The 16,924-nt window shown below is 43.3% G+C and overlaps 1 protein-coding gene across 3 annotated transcripts in view; it reads right to left on the reverse strand.

The window, feature by feature from the left end:
* Positions 1-16,924, reverse strand: part of acot7 (acyl-CoA thioesterase 7) — a 68,055-nt gene that overhangs the window by 36,517 nt on the left and 14,614 nt on the right. For all 3 annotated transcript variants that reach the window (XM_030118249.1, XM_030118247.1, XM_030118248.1), the window contains exons 2-5: positions 10,710-10,827; positions 7,942-8,098; positions 623-714; positions 249-363 (exon numbers count right to left, since the gene is read on the reverse strand). In XM_030118249.1, the coding sequence (XP_029974109.1) occupies positions 249-363; positions 623-714; positions 7,942-8,098; positions 10,710-10,827 (482 nt within the window). The remainder of the gene's footprint in view (positions 1-248; positions 364-622; positions 715-7,941; positions 8,099-10,709; positions 10,828-16,924) is intronic.

Below are 16,924 nucleotides of genomic sequence, written 5' to 3' on the forward strand. Positions count from 1 at the left end.
AGGCAATCACTAACAACAATATGTACTTATTTCTGAAAACGAACGGTTTCACATCACGTCATGCTGTGATTTATTCGCTATACCGACAACAGAACGCTGCATCTTGTGTTTTATTAGTTGCTGGGCCTTTTTTTCTCCCCGGTGTAAACTATATTTCCGTCCTTCAGATTACGCCGCGATGACACACGTGGTGACAAACACGAGGATGGATGAGTCATGAAGGAGAGACGGCGGGGAACGTAAATTACCGGAGTTGGGCTGAGGTGGAACCACCTCTTCAATCCTCGCTTTGGTCTCCAGTCTCTCCAGCTTCTGCGCGTCGTAGCGTTTCCTTCCCTCCTCCTCTTGCTCGGCGCTGGCATACTGCAGACAGCATGTGGGCTGTGTAAACATCTGCACATCTGCATGCATGCACTGGTTTCTGCATGAGTGTATTAAGTATAAATAAAGCCACGAATCACGGATATATTGATGACGAGAGAATCTTTCACTCAGTGATTCTAATCCTGATGACCTTTCTCTTCACTCCTCTCCTCTTGATTTGCAGCCAAGTCTCATGAGCGATAAGAAAGTCTTTCAAGACACAGAGAAGCTGACAGCTCAAAGTCCGGCTTGTCTGTACCTTGATGGGCGGCACCTCCATGATCTTGTCGACATTCTTCAGGGAGCAGGGGACGTACCACAGCGCCGCCTTGTTGGACAGCTTCTTGGCCCCTGCAGTCACAAAGGAAAGGTTGGATTCTCATCAGTGAGGAAATGTCAGGACGTCGAAAGCTTCGGGCCTCTCCGAAACTGCATTCTGCAAGCGTAAAGCAGTTGGCAGAAAGCTCTGACACATCTTTTAAACAGATTAACAATGGAGCAAAGGATTTTTGAAAAGCCTGTTGTCAAAACAAACACTTTCGCAAACACCCCGACAATTCAGTTTTTATTAAACGCACTTCTACTTTCTGAAGATTTGTCTTTCTTCTGGGACAAATGAGCATAAAACAAGCGAGCAGTTTGCTCTGAGACAATAGTTTTTTGTTTTTTTTGTCTGCTCACATTCGCTGCACAGTTCAGCACATTCTCCAAATCCTCCACTTTTCAGTTAATTTATACACATTTAATGAGGTCAACACAAGACTTTGCACACGTTGAATTCTCTGCACACACATTTATGCTGGAGACTGAACAGCGACGTGTTACAGAAAGTTAAGAAGCAGAGCCTCAAAAAAGACAAAAGTCTTGGATTTCACATCTCATAGCAATCAGGCGGAGAGGTTGTCATAGTGATACTTGTTCTTTTCTGCCCACACTTTTTCACTTAATTCACTAACAGAGAGAGAGAGAGAGAGAGAGAGAGAGAGAGAGAGAGAGAGAGAGAGAGGCTATTTTGAGGTGGTGCTGTTAAGACACGTACGACAGACACACAGATTAAGGACAGCATGCGGTCACAAGATGGAAGAAAATTCACTTTCTCTGAGCATCATTTACTTGTGGCAGCACCATGAACTTATTTCATAGGCTGAAAATCTTTTTTAATATTTTAAATATCTTATCCAACTCTTTTCTTTCTCATGCTCCATCATTACATCCATAAACTTCCTCTTGGACACGAACTAATATCGTTTCAGTAGAACAGCCTCATTGAAGTGGAGAATCGATCCATGAACTCGACTTTACCCTGGAACATGTGAAAAAAAAAAAAAGCAACCTCTTTCAGGAAACATTTGCATTTTGCGCCCGAGTTAAAACCGTTCAGTCAGCCTGGCCTCGTTGCCATACCGACCGTGCTGCTTTCCGCCTCCTCTCATTGGCTCTCGCCCTTGTCAGAAACCAGGAAGTTGCCCAGAGGAACAAGGGAGGCGTATTTACATATCCTCCCAAGAGTGTGCTATTACTAGCCCCTCCTGGACCTTTTTAGCAAGTGGAACAACAGAGGAAGAGGAGAAACTCAGAGAGGAAGAGTGAGCTGCCACCAGGCAGGCGGCAGCTCCCAGTCCGACCGATGACCTTTCTGACCAGAACACAAACCCAGAAAGTGGCTTTGAATCTGGAGTCCCTGTGTGTCAAACGCCGACCATGCCGTCGTCTGGACATCCTTCACAGTGCATTCACTAGACCAGCACACACTCGTCCTCATCACGCTTGCAGGATCATGCACGTTATCAAGGGAGAATAATCCTGAAGCAGACTTTGAAAGTATGCTATGGTCCATGTTTGCCATTCCATCTTCTTGTTTGTATCTCAGGAAATGTGCTGTTTGCTGAGGAGTCGGTTAATTGTGCAGGTTGGTTTCCGTGAGACACGTGACTGCAGAATATTTAGATGTGTCTCACATAGCAGCAGGGACAGCTGGCCGACTTAGTTTGGATTATTAAATTTGGCGACGTCCACCGCGAGCACACGCCGCACCAATCTGCTCGCTGAAATGTAAACACGCTGCGGCTCGCTGCTTCGCAAACCTATTCCACGGTGACTTTGGCCACGCGTCTTCAAGTTCATCTGATGGCGGCCTCAGAACAACACAGCAGCGAGAATACAAAAGGCAGAATGGCCGCTGCTGACAGCCGAGACAAATGGCGCCTGGGAGGAGAGGGTACTTTTTTAAAAAACTGACGGTTTATTGCAGACGGGCGTGTGATGGATGTGCAGCCGTACAGTGAGTGTATTAACATGCAAAACGAGAGGGAGGAGAATGTTTCACATTAGGCAGCCCAACTCTGAATGCTTCGCCAGTTTTACAGGACTTTCACATCCAGAAAAGGATGCAACATTTTCACTGCTCTGTACTGAAGCTGCTCCGTCAACGGACCAGACGAAACACATCGAACAAGTGGAGATAACAGTCATACAGAAACTCATCAGATCACAGTCAGGTTACACGTTTTGAGTCACAGCAGTACTGCATTTTGGTTTGGATTTGCATTTGTTGAGGCTTTTAGGTTGAAAGCAACAGTTCCAGTAATTCTCTGCAAACTTTGCATCTGCAGCATTTAATATAGTATCATAGTGCATTTTATCTTTGATTCATTAAATCATTACATGACAATATGTCATGTATTTTTAATTGAAAATGAACTTTTCTCCTTCTTATCTGACTAAAGAGCAAATATCCAGTAAAATCTCGTGCTAAGCAGTTTGTAGGTGAGCTGGCTCCAACGCACAGGCAGGCCAACCTCTTCTGAACCGAATGACAGGCAGGATAATCCCCAAACACCACGCTCTGTCACATCTCATTACAAATTAGAGCATTTTGGGCACTAATTTAAGGTTTCACATGGGTGTTTAAGTTGATGAAATATCCCTTCAGCACAACTTATGCATCAGGCAATCCTCTGTAATCTAACTTTTAGATGCCAATCATGATTTCATCCGGTTCCTGGTATATCCCTAAGTGGTACTTTTCATTTTTTAAAGATATTAAACCATCTCGAGCTGAAAGAATCCTGACGTCTTAGATCGAATTTTTGCCTTTCTTCCTCTTTCTCTGCCTCTTTAACTCCAGCCTCCTTCCCTTTGCTCCCTCCATCACGCCGTTTCTTTCACCACAAGCAGTTTCACTTGATTTATTGCCGCCTTTAACTGATTCTGCTCCCCTCTTTGTCTTCTATTCACCACCCTCAGTTCTCTCTTAGAACAGGGGGGGGAGAAAAACCTTGTTTTCTTTTCCCCTTCCTGAACAGCATGTTCCAGGCTGTGAGACAGTGCAGAGGATCGTTCCTGGTGCTTGATCCCGATGATCAAAACCACAGATTTTCCATTGTGCTGAGCCAAGGCTCCATTACTTTTAACTATGCTCCAGTCCCACTGAGGGACGTTACAGCCTGATAGGAATGGAATAAATCATAGCAGAAGTAGAGCATCGGGAAGGAGTTTTCTGACTGAAGCGGCGCATCCCATGCTTCAACATCACTGTATATTTTTAAAGGTGAAATGAATGTTAATCTATTCTCTGAGACAGACTCCAGAGTGAGTCTGTGTAAACAATTCTCAGCTTGACTAACAGCTCAAAGAAAGAGTTCATATTTTTAGCCCCATATATCCTTGATCCTCTGCCAGAGGTTAAGATTTTAACGCAAAAAATCTCAATCTCATTTTCCTTGAACAGCATATGAAATATAAAAATGCAGTGCAGCTGTACATGAGTGTGGGCGTGCGCATGTGTGTGTGTGTGTGTGTGTGTGCTGACGTGACGCTCTGAGGCTGTAGCTGTGTGACCTACCAGGATCATGACAGAAACTGTCATGCTTACAGTATTTTAAGCCTCGTCCCACAATGCATCACTCTCTGCTCTGTCTATGCATACGTGCGTGCGTGTGCACAACCCATGCCCACTGTCTTTATGCAAATGTGCGCCTGATTGCGCATGCAAGGCAAGTAGCGGGAATTTGTGCGTACGTGTGTGTTTGCTTCACGTGTGGCTGAGCGCACACACATGTGTAATTATGTCAGCGTGCAGCGTTTTTCCGTGACTGCCTTTGTTATCCGCAAACCTTTGGGTGTGTGTGGAAGCGTGCACAGGTCTGCGGCGGATGAGGCTGCGCACACGCAGCTCCTTCAAAGTGTGATTCTGACTGTGCGCCGTCCTCCGAGCGCGAATGTCTGCATATTCTCAGACGAGCGCCTGTGTACATGGGCACACACCAATCTGTGTGTGTGTGTGTGTGTGTGTGTGTGTGTGTGCTGTGTTTAGGTCGGACTGTGAGCGCGCATGTGTAAGTTAGTACGCATGTGCAATCCCCCCAGCGGGGACAATCATCACGGCTCGTGCCCACAGTAGGCAGCCTTACCCCGGGGGTCTGTGACTGAGGCCTGCCTGACGAGATGCTGCCTGACTGGCTGTGGAACCTGGACGCCTGCCTCCTCTCCCAGCACACACACACACACACACACGCCTACACGCACGCACGCACACACGCACACACACACACTCTACCACGTGAAATAATCATAAATGCATGAATACAGAGATGCATACGCAATGAAAGTAATACACAAAGAGCACGCACGTTTACATAAGAACACAGCTACAGAAAACATGCATGACTACACAAACACACAACCTCTCGTGCAACACAACTGTTCATGAAGATAAAGCCCAAACACAATTCACAATTAAAGCAGTGTTTTTTCTTCTCTCCATTATGTGTTCCAGCCCAGCGAGGTCCATTGATGGAAAAAAAGATCTGGTGAAACTGGAGCAGTTCATGTGTGCGTGCGCGTGTGTGTGCGCGCGTTGCATGGGAGCATGTGTGCAGGTACATCTACTTGGCGTCCGTGTCTGACTGGGCCACAGTGTGTGAGACCTGACGCTAAGTCGACATGACAGAAGCAAATAATGTCTGCTCCCGTTATCTTCTCTTCCCCCTCGGCCCCGCAGGAACCTTTTAAAGGGCCAAACACTGATGAACACACACACACACACACACACACACACACACACACACACACACCACACACACGGAGTGTACCATTCAAGAACACATTTACAAAATTACGCAACCAGATGCCGGGAACAAACCAAGCTACACCGCTCTGTTTCAGCATTCATAAAAACTTGAGCAGCACGTAAACAACAACATGTGCTCCGCTACAACCGAGCACACCTCACTGAAGCTTTGGGAAAAAAAAAATATATTCAGAGGACCACATATCTATGGTAGCATGTGAGCGGAGGTTGTCCTAGCTCCAGCATACTCCAGCATATTTTTACACTTATGCACTCAAGTGTGACCTATTTCAAATAGATATGACCTAATAATACACCAGCCGCCCGCAGCAGCTCCTCCGGCGGTCAATGTCAGAGCTGACGGAGGTCAGATTTGACAGCATAAAGTGATCCGCTTACTTTACATAGTCCAGGAATACAAAACACATCACCGTATCTGAAATCTATGTTTTGGAAATAAGAAAGGAAAAAAGAAAAAACAAGCCATGACATGAAATAGTCTGCTTCAAACATCCAGCAGCACCACGTTTTGTAGAACTCCTACAATAAAAAACACTTATTTCTGACCTGTGAGGCAGCTAGGTGGCAGTGTTACCAACTATTCCCTTCAACTGGCAACACAGAAAGCAGCAAAAATCACAACAAATCCACGTAAATACAAACACAAGTCCATTATGTTGCTCTACTAAAGTTTATCCATGAATCCCACATATTGAAAAACATGCAGCAGTTCAGAGGAAAGACAAATCATCTTATTTTTATGTTAATTAAATCCGTATTTGTTGGGGAAGTTTTACTAAACAGTGCAATTTGAAAAATGAAACATGAAGGAAATAACGGATAAGTAGAACATTGTCTGTCCCTTTTTCTCCTTAAAACACAGATTTTTAGAATCAAAAGAAGTCTTAAACGTAGAAATTGTTCCTGGATTTGATGGAGGATTTTTGTGTGCCATGTATGTGGTAAATATTTTACATCTCACCCTCCTCAGTAAATAAGATGTAAATGTTCTGAATAACTGAATCCTGCTCGTAGCCTGACGCGGATCTCCCAGGTTCAGGGGTCCTTCTTCTCGGGCTGTCCAGTGTGATGCCTGCTCGTACAGTGCGTCTCCACCTGTCACCTCACGTCCGCGCCTCCGCCTCCATCAACCTGCCTCCAGCCCAGCAACCAGCCCACCAACCAGTACAGGCCTGTTTCCAGGGCAACAGCTGTCTGGGGGATACTTCTTTTGTTTCTCACACTTCCCTCCTTTACATCTCTTCCTTTCTCTCACTCTTTTTTTTCTCTTTTCATTTCCTTTGCTCTCTTTCTGCCCATTGATGTGTCTTTAATCTCAGCCCTGCACACTTTAATCTCACCAAGTCGAGGCTGAGCAGGTCGCTTCAGCTGATGCAGTCTGACGTCTTCTTCCCACATCTGACTTCTGAAGAAATAACCGCATCTACTGATGGAGTTTGGTCAAACTGTTCCCCACAAGGAAAGAAACCATTATATTTTATACATCTTTTGGAGTTAAGCTAATGTTTTTGGTTAGAGAAGTAGTGATTATGGTGTGTGTGTGTAAAAAGTAAATTATAAAATAAAAGCAGAATCCCTCATTGAAAAATACTTTAAAAAAAAAATACAACAACAACAACAACATCAACATAGTTTGCTTAATGTTTGTCTGTCACATATTATTTCAGCCTATCAGGAAATTAAACTCATTTTTCTAATTGTGTGCTGCCCTCTGCTGTTCAACATGTAGAATAACAGGCGTTTTTTTCCTGAATGATGACAAGAAACCACAAAATGCAAATACTGCACACAAAAAAAAAAACAGAATTACAAATAAAATAAAATAAATGCAGGCAATTTAAAGACTCCAATTATCCTGTTGTCATGTAATATTAAACACATATCCTGAAACTTTAATTATCCCACTTAATTTACAGTATATCACTGAGACAACTTGCATCAGTAACACCTGTAAAATGGAATATCTTCTCTTCGAGTCTTATTTGTACACACAGTGCGTGAGCTACTAATGTAAATTATGATGACATGAGGAACTGTGCAGATTGAGAAGGACAACATCAACATCACAGCCTGCTGGAGGTGGTCAGAGGTGCAGCTCACGGTTTCTTGTTGCACTTTAGACCCGAGACTTAATCAATAAGTGTGAAAAGCAAAGACAGAAACACACACACTGCTGGGGGATCGGGGACTGCTGAGTCAGCAGAAGATTAATGGAAGAGGTCAGGCTGGGTGTGTGTGTGTGTGTGTGTGTGTGTGTGTTATCACAGAACACGAATGTTCTTCATTGTGTTCCTCCTGCGGGTGAGAACGGGGCCAAAGGTGAACGAGCCGCTCTGATAGGAGGAACAAGTTCAAACTAAGTCATCCAGGAAGCAAATAAAGAAAACAATCAGCGGCAACAATCCAGTTGCAACTCCGCGTCTCACGGCCCGTTAATTATTACTTTCAGCCTGACTAGGCGTGTGCCTGCAGAACGGGTGCGTCACCTGTGAGGATGTTCTCCGCCACCACTTTGACCTGGACCTCCAGGGAGTGTGTGGAGGTGTAGGTGATGTCCGCCGTGACGTGAGCCACCTCGCCGATGAACATGGGCGACAAGAACTCCGTCTTCTCCACCCGAGCCAGGACGGCCAAGCAGCGGTCCTGTGGAGGACAGACAGAGAACCTCAGGCACTGTGCGTGTGAATCTTTATGAAATTTAGAATTCTGATTGGAAATGACACGACTTTTTAAAAGTCTGTCTGATTTCAATCGATTTCAAAAAGTGCAGATGTGGCATGAGAAGCAGGAGTGGGTGGAAATACTTTGCAACAGCGTGATGTCTGTCAGAGATATTTCTCCTAAAGCATGTGAAGCATCTGCAGTCAGAGTAAAAAGATGTGGAGCGGCTGAAGGACACGGTTCTCCTTTACCACCAGACCAGAGGCAGATCTGCCACTTACTTGGATTTTTAAATTTTACTTCTTACGGTGTTTGTTTACTTACTAGAAAAAAAAAAAAACATCTTTTGGTCAAACATGTTCTTCTCTATGAAAACTAACAATATGTGTTTTTATATGAAGGAATAATTAAAGCTGACAAATATATCTGTGAAAGTTATAAATAACGGCTTCAAACCTGCATCTAATAGATCAGCTGACTGAGGGCGAACAGACACACACACACACACACACACACACACACACACACACACACTCATATTCACACTTACAGGCAATTTTAGGGTCACCAGTGAATTGCAAATATGTTTTTGGACTGTGGAAAAAAATCAGACTACCCAGTACAAACTCATGAAGGGGGAAGATGTAAACTCTGCTAATACAGAAACACTGTGAAAACTGTACCACTGCACCACTGTGCCACGCACTGAGGATAAAAATGTATATTATGACTTGAAAAAAAACAGAAAAAGTACTCAGGTTCTTCACTGGAGGAATATTAGTGAACAACTGTTTTTACTTCAGTTAAAGTAAGAAATCTGGAGATCTGAAATGATTACAGAAGTAAAAGGTTCTGCTCTGCTTATAGGTCTGATTTAGGAATATTAGCCTAAAATATCAGATGGAAGCAAACTAATCTATTAGGTTTCATTAACCTGGGGATATTAACTTCACTTTTTTTTATATTGTGAAACAAATTAAAATCATTTATGTCACTTCTGACATCTTTTTTTCACACAACTTATTTGACACAATGTCTGTGTTGAACTCAGATACAGTTCCGTGTATTTCTGCTGTTAACAGCTAAAATACTTATTTTATTACCCATAAATAAACAATAAAGACTATTTCATTTGATTTGTTCTTTGTTTGTTTTCTTTGGTGAATTTTTACTTTATGTTTATTGATGCAGCTCAAAGCTGAATGTGTCCTCATGATATCAAATGAGCACAGATTTAATCTGCGAGTGTGTGTGTGTGTGTGTGTGTGTGTGTGTGTGTGTGTGTGTGTGTGTGTGTGTTATCTAATGAGTAATCAACCGGAGAAAAATGCCTCAAAGAGATGAGGCGACATACAAAATATGAAGAAGCCCAAAGTGGGCTAAAGTTCACCAGGTGAAAAGTGAAATGAAGACACACAGGAAGGGCTTTTTTTAATTTATCTTTTATGAAGTTATTTAGGCTGAATAAATAAAGTTGACAGAGCAGTTTAGTGAAGTTTGTTTCCCAGTTCAGATTCGCTGCAGCAGGTTTCTCTTTTATGACTTTAACCTGAAAAGTTTTTTTTGTTTGTTTTTTTTAGTTCTGACTGCACCGCTTGACCAACTGGACCACATGCTGGAGCAGACAGTAGAGTCAGTCACTTGATTGTAGATTTTAAATTTTAAAAAACACACATTCACACAGCTTCACACACTTTATGTGAATAGTTTCCATCATCATTGATTGATTACATTAGTGTGTATATTTAGTAAACTATTCTAAAACAAAAAAACTTTTTCAGCTGGATATTTAAGCTGAATTACCACAGTTGGTCTGTAATAAATGCCTTAAATTGGGCCAAACCAACAAGCCTCATAGAGGGGGGAGCTGGAATACAATAACTATTTCAGAAACAGATTTAAATCGAACTGTTTGCTTCATTTGTGAGTCTGTCTGCGTTACAGTTACAGAGCTCACCTGTTTATAGTGTCTGTCTTTAAATTATTAAGTGCATTTATTGTGTTAACTGCCTTCATTTATCCTAATGGTCTGATCAATCATTAAGTTTCCACTGTGGCTTCAGTCTCTCATCAGAAGGTATTATCTGTTTCTGTGGAAGGTGCACATGTTTCCCACTGTTGCATTCCTTACATTAGAAAGTATATATAGGGAATAAATAAAGTCCTTTTGACGCCTTTTTATGTGTTTATGTTGTTTTTGCATGCACCATGAATGCATGTCCTGACCTGGGATACTTTATCACCTTAATTTGCAGTGATTTACAAGTTTTGCTCTTAGTGAACTACCACCTCCTGCAGATTTAGCCTCATTAATCAGCATGTTTATGAGAAAACTGATATTATTTGATCTGCCTCATTTAATGTCAGGGAGGTTCTGATTTGTTTTTGTGGTGTTTGACACTGGAAATAAAATCGGCAGGGAGACAATAAACTGAGGTAAGAAGACTGTTTTCCAGATTTTTTTACCATATATCTGAGCTAAATAAAGCTCTTATTTTGATAATCCGCCCCTGTCCCACTTCCACTGCCTGCTGTCCTCAAACATCAGCTCCGTTACAGTAATGTGGTTCAGAGGGGACCTGTGGCGTCTCACCCCCTCCTGAGTGTTGCAGTGTCGCGTACTGACGATACATCCAGCCTCCTCGATCATCTTGAGGATGATGCCGCCGTGCACGTTGCCCACGATGTTGGCGTCATCTGGACGCATGATCCTGCCGTTAAAAGAGACAGTGTGTTACTGTGGATCTGACGGTAAGAACAAAACACACCTCTGGTATTTTGATCACACTGAAAGCTGTGAAACTTCCTCACTCTTAACTGTGGAGAGATTAGAAGCTTTTCTGACTCAAACAAACAGAAACTTCCCGACAGAGTTTCTTTTCAGTTGTGTCTCATTTCTCGGGTTTTCATCCGAGCTTCCAGTCAATTGTGAATGAAAAAGATCTCGTTCAGTGATCTGCCACTCTGAACATTCACCTTAAAGGGATACTTCAACATTTTGGCAAATTGGCCCATTTAGCGCAATTCCTTAGTCATTTCGAACAGCATACTTACTTTTTTTGTGAGGGCGAGCTGTTGTTTATTCAGTGGTGAGTCGGGGAAGGTTTTTGGGACGGACACAATGGAGGTGAACGGTATTTTTGCTTCCCCTCGTCAAACTCATCAAATACACAATCCAACAACCCCAAAACACTTTGGTGGACACGTTATAATCCACACATTCACAACTCACCACCAGGTGGTGATCGGTCGACAGCTCTGCTCCTCTCTTCACCCGAGTGTCCAAAACATGCGGCCGGAGGTCAGATGACAAGACAACAAAGTCGATCATCGACCTCCGACCTGGGGTGTCCTGGTGCCAAGTGCACTTATGGACACCCCTGTGCTCGAACATGGTGTTCGTTATGGACAAACTGTGGCTAGCACAGAAGTCCAACAACAAAACACCACTCGGGTTCAGATCAGAGAGGCCGTGCGATCCAATCACCCCCTTCCAGGTCTCACTGTCGCTGCCCACGTGGGCGTTGAAGTCCCCCAGTAGAACAATGGAGTCCCCAGTCGGAGCACTGTCCAACACCCCTCCCAGGGACTCCAAGAAGGCTGAGTACTCTGCACTGCTGTTCGGCCCATAAGCCGAAACAACAGTGAGGCACCTGTCCCCCACCCGAAGGCGCAGGGATGCGACCCTCTGGTTCACTGGGGTGAACTCCAACACATGGCGGCTGAGCTGTGGGGCTATAAGCAGACCCACACCAGCCCGCCGCCTCTCACCGCGGGCAACGCCAGAGAAGTGGAGAGTCCAGCCCTTCTCCAGAGGTTGGGTTCCAGAGCCCCGGCTGTGTGTGGAGGTGAGCCTGACTATATCTAGCCGGTACCTCTCAAACTCCCTCACAAACTCGGGCTCCTTCCCCGCCAACGAGGTGACATTCCATGTCCCTAGAGCCAGTCTCTGTGTCTGAGGATCGGGTCACCCTGTCGTCGGCTGCCACCCAATCCACGTTGCACCCGGCCCCTACGGTTCCCTCGGTGGGTGGTGAGCTCACCGGAGGTCAGGCCCACGTCGCCCCTTCGGGCTGAGCCCGGCCGGGCTCCGTGGGCAAAGGCCCGGCCACCAGGCGCTCGCTTACGAGCCCCAACCCCAGGCCTGGCTCCAGGGTGGGGCCCCGGCTGCGCCATACCGGGCGACGTCACGACCTTTGTTCTTTTTCTCTGCATAGGGGCTTTTGAAGTGCTCTCAGTCTGGCCCGTCACCCGTCAGTCATTCTGTTTGTGTGGTTATTATTTGAAGTGAGCTCATAAACACTAAAACGAAAACCCAATGAAAAGAATTTGAGATATTTGTTGACAGAGAGCCAAGAGCATATCTGTTACGATGTGTTTCCAGATAAGTCATTCCAGCAGAAATCCTAAACTACGCAGAAACCGGTTGAGCAAATCTGGCCATCCACCCGCCAGATCGCTGCCTCCACACTGCAGCTATAACCACTGAGATTGGATCGTCTGGCGCATCAGCTGGAGCCAGGTATCCAGCCTTCAACTCGTCTGACCAGTTACTCTCTGACCTGCCTCCATATTCAGAAGCCACAAACATGCAAAGTCAAACCTCACAAGGTATGCAGCGATCAAATCGTAGTAATTAGAGGTCTGAGTAACGCCGTGAGTCACATCGCAAAGGCTGACAGTTAGATGTGTGTGTGTGTGTGTGTGTGTGTGTGTGTGTGAGTAGGGATATATGGTTTATAAAACCAATTTTCAGGTTTACTCACCAGCATTACAAGACCAATCGGGTTACGGAACCAATTTTGATGGTCTCATAAACATAAAACTTTATAATGTTATAATTATTGAAATATAATGGTATATGTCATAATTACTATATGTATGATTACATAACTTCCAGTGTTATTAGTTAATATAGTTGATGTACTGTTATGGCCCACCCCCTGCCATTCTGAGGTTCACACATATTGGGCTCATATGCCAGGATGGCTTGTGAGACCAAGACGTTGTGTAACCCGTGTGTGTCCAACAGCGCCCCCAGAGGCAGCAGGACGCATTGCAAGTTATACACATTTGCGGGAAAATATACACAATTACCCGCCAATTTATACACAGGATGTGTAAAGGCGGGAGCTTCAGCAGGTTTGGACCGGATCAGCACTGGGATGAACGATGAAAAGTAAGACTTTAATATTTTTTAATTATTTTACATATATTACGTATTTTATGTTATATTAAATTCACTGTGCTGTGTCATTCACTAGTTCCTTTTATTTTTTTAAGCTCTCTATTATTATGTTGGAAAATAACAATTTTCACGCTGTTTGAGACTCAATTTGAGACTGAAATAGGCTTGAAATCTTTTCTGAGTGTTTTTAAACAGTTTAACAAAGCGCTCTTGAACACAACATTTGACGTCTGGGAGGAGTAAGTGTCCTCCTTTGAAGAAGGCTGCGTCTTCTGTTTTAACCTTCTTCTGTGAGGCTGGATTTGTGGGAGAGAGGACGTTTTATTTTTATTTTGTACAACCGAAATGTCCTTTTTGTGTCATGCCAGAGCGTGTCTCCCGTTGTCTGCATCACGCCTGTTAAAGCCGGACCGGAGCTCGTGTAAAAGGCTTTAGCACTGCAGCTAGCTGGTAAGCTAATCCTGTCGTCAAAGTAACTCAGGGGCTCAACCATCATTTGGCGAAGCCATTACTGTTTTTGTTGTGTTTGGCTGCTTGCTTTCGGACGCTTGATTGTCGTCGGCTTTGCTCGGTAGTGATGGAAGTCGCGGCTTTGTTTTGAGGTGCCTTACGTGCAGATTGCTAACCGGGCTAGCCAGTGGACAGGTGTCGTGCCAAAAACCATAAAGTGATTTCCGGTCCGCGGACAGCTGAAATGCGCAGCTTCTGTGGCTCTGCGGCAGTCTTAATCGGGCTCAAACAAGTTTGTTTCTGATCATCCAACGATGTTTATTTATGTTTGCGTTTGATAGCCTCCTGTACGTCCAGTTGCCTTATATCGCTGTTAAATACCGGTAAGCTAGTTGGCGATTTTAACGTGGCTTGTTGTTATGCTAATTAAGATATGTCACGGAGGTGACACGTTTTCTTTTCTTTTTTTTTTTTTGCATCAAAATTGCTAGATTGCTCAACAGAGTAATTTCATCCCAAGCAGTGTGTTGTAAGGTTTGAAAATTGAGAAAAGGGACATTACAATGTCAAAATCAGCTTATTTTGCTTGCCAAAAGCTGATTCATGCCTCCAGTTAGGGCTGCATGATTATGGCCAAAATGATAATCACGATTATTTTTGTCGATATTGTAATCACGATTATTCATCACGATTATTCATTATGTTATGTAAAACATACCTTTTTATTGCACTTTTTTTTTAAACAAACAAGTGTCAAATTGAAGATGTGCGTCTTCAGCACTTCAGCGAAGTCTGGTGTGCATGCGCACATAATTGAAGATGTTTTAATTAGAATCTAAACAACTATTTAGAACCATGTCAATGTTGTGAACGATCGCTTTCCCTTAGAAACGAACATATAGACGCGCCGACTGTGAGTTTTTACAAACGTTTGACCAGACCTCTGTTCTGAAAAGAGCTGGATTATGACTTTGGAACCTGAACGCCTCACAGCTGAGCGACCGTCACTTGCTGCATTCTAACCCCTGAGAGCAACACGATGATCACTGAACAACAAGATGAAGATAAAACAACAAGAGAACAGTAAACAGCCACGCTAAACCCAGAAATGAAACCTACCACAACAATGATTCCCTCTTTCTCTCCAAGCCGCTGCTACGCCGCTCACATCCTGAACTGTCCGTCAATAACAGCTTTTCCCGTTCTGTCCGAGACGCTCAGCGTTTACATCTTCTTTCCACCGGTTCAGAAGTTGAGATGCGTTCCATCGACTGATGTTTGAGCATGAAGGAATCGTTCAAAGCCAGCTAGTTCATCGGTGGCTAACAGCTAAGCTAACAGCTGACTGAGACACCGCAGTGGCGTCCATCAAGCAGCTACTTTTACGGAGTGTCCCTGAAGGCAGCAGGAGCTACACGGCTCAGGTCGCCCCCTGGTGGTTGGCTGATTGTTGGATTAAAAAAGTGCTTGATTTGACACGCAACAGAGCCTGTTTTTTCAATTTAAAAATCGCGACGATCATCTAAATTTAATCGCAGCAGCCAAAATCGTGATCATGATCAAAATTCGATTAATTGTGCAGCCCTACCTCCAGTATTGCATATGGATCGATGTTTTGCCTCGAAATGATTTAATATAACACAGCAGAGTCACATTTACAACATTTGAGTAAAACCAATACTTTATATCTCTTTAAAAATGAGTAAAGGGACATTACAATGTCAAAATCAGCTTTTTTTGCTTGCTACAAGCTGATTCCGCGGACCGGAAATCACTTTCTGGCAGAAATCAAGTTTTGGCAGGACACCGGCTAGTGTGCTGGCTGACCCGTAGTTTTATAAGTCATGGTGTGTAAAAATAGCTGATATTTTCGTGTAGCCCAGGTTCGGCTGTTGAATTTAATGGGCAGCATCATGACATTCTATTATAAATAATTAATATTATTAGTAGAGTTGTTCCAATACAATCCAATTGTTTTCTGTTCCTCCAGTTGGGGGACCTTCAGGTTAACACAATACTTTAATGCAGTGTTGTCCGTGAATTCATTATTTACCAGATTTGGATGATAAAGTGGTGGAATGACTGAGATGAGACACAGGAGCAACTGAAGATGAAACATAGACATGAAGACATATATATATATATATATATATATATATATATATATATATATATATATATATATACGGTGTAGATCAAAGACATGAAACATGTTTGTAATCTAACACTTAAAATTTACTGTTATTTAACCTCATTTCAAGTGTTAATCCCCTCACTGGAACAGATTGTTATAATACAATAATGTCTGATCATTTTTAAAATATTCACCTTCAGCTATGCTTGTCATGTTAAAGATGAAAAGATTTATTTAAATGTAATGTATCTTTGGCCTGTCACATTCCACCAAAAATTAAATGTGCACAGTCATCATAATCATGTATTAATATGTCTACTGAATTAATATGGATAGATGATGGATTTTTTGCAGGTGATTAACATACTTAGAGTTGATTGAACCAATTCAGATCAGCTGCTCTCGAACCATACTTGGAGTTCAGGGTTAGACGTTTGTTTAACCTCCTGTCTGGAAGATCCCTCTTGTCTAAGCTGGAAGTAAATGTCGACATTGTTTTTCCCTGAACTGTCTGATGGAAGCTGTAAGCTCACTTCAGCATCATCAAGCTGAAGCTGTGTCAGTGCCTAACATAATACCTTTTTAGGCCACTGATAAAATGAGTTCAGATAATGCTGTATATTTGTAAGGACTGACTTGACATTATGTTTTGCAGTGAGTCAAAGCAAACGAAACCCCAGATGTAATGCACAACATCACATGAGACAAAATAATGACAAGGCGTCTTATGGATGGAGAATCTTTGCCCCAACCAAAGGTAAGTGTTTGCTTTAAACCCTGTTGAATCTCAAATTCAACACAATACATCAGTACTGTGTTGAATTTGAGATTTGATGATGTCTGTGATGTCTTGTCTCAAAGCCCCCCCCCCCAGTCACATTAAGCTTTAGTCATTTTAATTTCCTTTTTCAGTTTTTGGTAGTTTTTGTTCAGTTTTCATGTCAGTTTCAGTAGTTTTTGGTCAAGTGTGGTCAGGTTTTGCACACAGCAGGCGTGTCTCTCGCATTCCTAATCAGAGGTGTGTCAGTACACTGTG

Source organism: Salarias fasciatus, chromosome 20, assembly GCF_902148845.1.
Source record: "Salarias fasciatus chromosome 20, fSalaFa1.1, whole genome shotgun sequence".
Lineage (NCBI taxonomy): Eukaryota > Metazoa > Chordata > Actinopteri > Blenniiformes > Blenniidae > Salarias > Salarias fasciatus.